Here is a 1492-nt window from a genome sequence, read left to right on the forward strand (position 1 = left end):
GCTTTTGGAGGACCTCTTTAGACGAAGCTGCGTTGTTGCCAGTTAATGACCCGGATCCTTTCCTCAGTGTAGCTGAGTGTTTCCGGCAGGGAGGAGGGGAGAGCACTAACCCAGAGCCCAGGAGACGGCGTCGCACTCCTCGGGCTCGGGCCAGGAGCTTCTGCTTTCCTGAATTCCCCGGAGCTCCAAAGGGCACGATGTCCTTAGACAACCGGGCATCGCGCTCACAGGCCACACACGCCGGCGGCGGGGCCGTGGGCCTGGGCCGCTGCCCACTCACCTCCCTCTCCAGGCACACCACGCACTCCGCGGCGGGGGCCGAGGGCCTCGCAGGCTCGGGCAGCTCCTCGGGGGCCGTGGGGGGCTCCAGGTCCCAGAGGCCCTCATCCTGGGGCGGTTTCGGCAGCTCTGTGGGGACCAGAGGGAGGGACTGAGCCAGGGTCACCCCCAGGGGTCCCAACCCCTGGCGCTCCCTGGTCCTGCCTGCCCCAGTGAACGACGAAACGGGGTTCACTGACCTAAGAGCCCACATACCCCTGATTTCTCTTCTCTGAGCTCCGCTCGCCTCAGTGAAGCAGGGGAAGGCGGCAGGAGTTCTGACTCCCACGCCACCAGGCTCAAGGGGGCAGCGCTTGCTTGCCCAAGGCACCGGGCCGTAAGGCACAGCCACTGCCCTGGGCTCGGCGCGGGGGCTCTGGGAGGTCCGGGCTGGCTCCCAGCTTCTCTCCCCGTCACCCTGGAGGGGGACGCCCACCGGGTGACTCAGAAGCAGGAAGTCCAGGTGCCCTGGACCCCGCAGCAGCCCTGGGGGTCAGGACCCCGCAGCAGCCCTGAGGGTCAGGACCCCGCAGCAGCCCTGACAGACCCGACAGTGGCCTGAGCCCTTCCCACTCAGTGGTCACCTTTCCCCTTCATTCCGTGGTTTGGCTTACGATCAGGAAAACCCTGACGGTTGTTCTGAAAGGTGATTACAGCTCCAGACCCCCCAAGGCTGTCCCCCAACCACCCCGAAGGAGAAAACGCACGCCGGCTCCCGGGTGCACAGAGAGCGGTAGGAAACGCCATGCCGAGGACCCCAGAGGACCCCTCCGGGGCGGCTGCAGCGGACTCGGCCACAGGCAGAGCCCCGGGGGGGGCTGCGGGCACGGCCGCCCGGAGTCCTGAACCTGAGCGAGTGGGCGCCCGCCCGACCACAGCCCACCCGGCCGCGCCTGGCGCAGAGGCCTGGTGCCGATACCTGGCTGCAGCCTGGCCGCGTCCAGCAGCTCCTGGACCCTCCGCAGGATCTCGTGCTGCAGGCCGGCTTCAGAGACACCCACCTGCAGCAGCCGAGCAAGAGCAGGTTACGGCCCGGGGGCGGGAGCCCGTGGCTCAGCCTGGAGCCCCCGCTGGCCAGGCCCACGGGGCTGCCCGTCCTGGGCCCCCGCGTGCATCCAGAAGGCGGCGTGGGCTCCGGGTCGCATGAGGCGGCAGAACAGCACAGCCGTGGGGC

General features: G+C 68.9%; 1 protein-coding gene across 1 annotated transcript in view; it reads right to left on the bottom strand.

Annotated features, from left to right (window-relative positions):
- LRSAM1 (leucine rich repeat and sterile alpha motif containing 1) overlaps window positions 1-1492 on the bottom strand; it is a 28089-nt gene that overhangs the window by 2710 nt on the left and 23887 nt on the right. Inside the window, exons 23-24 of the mRNA XM_004677312.2 lie at window positions 1238-1319; window positions 281-408 (exon numbers count right to left, since the gene is read on the bottom strand). Of these exons, the coding sequence (XP_004677369.2) occupies window positions 281-408; window positions 1238-1319 (210 nt within the window). The remainder of the gene's footprint in view (window positions 1-280; window positions 409-1237; window positions 1320-1492) is intronic.

This window comes from Condylura cristata, unplaced genomic scaffold (genome assembly GCF_000260355.1).
Source record: "Condylura cristata isolate star-nosed mole 26May11 unplaced genomic scaffold, ConCri1.0 scaffold00006, whole genome shotgun sequence".
Classification (NCBI taxonomy): Eukaryota; Metazoa; Chordata; class Mammalia; order Eulipotyphla; family Talpidae; genus Condylura; species Condylura cristata.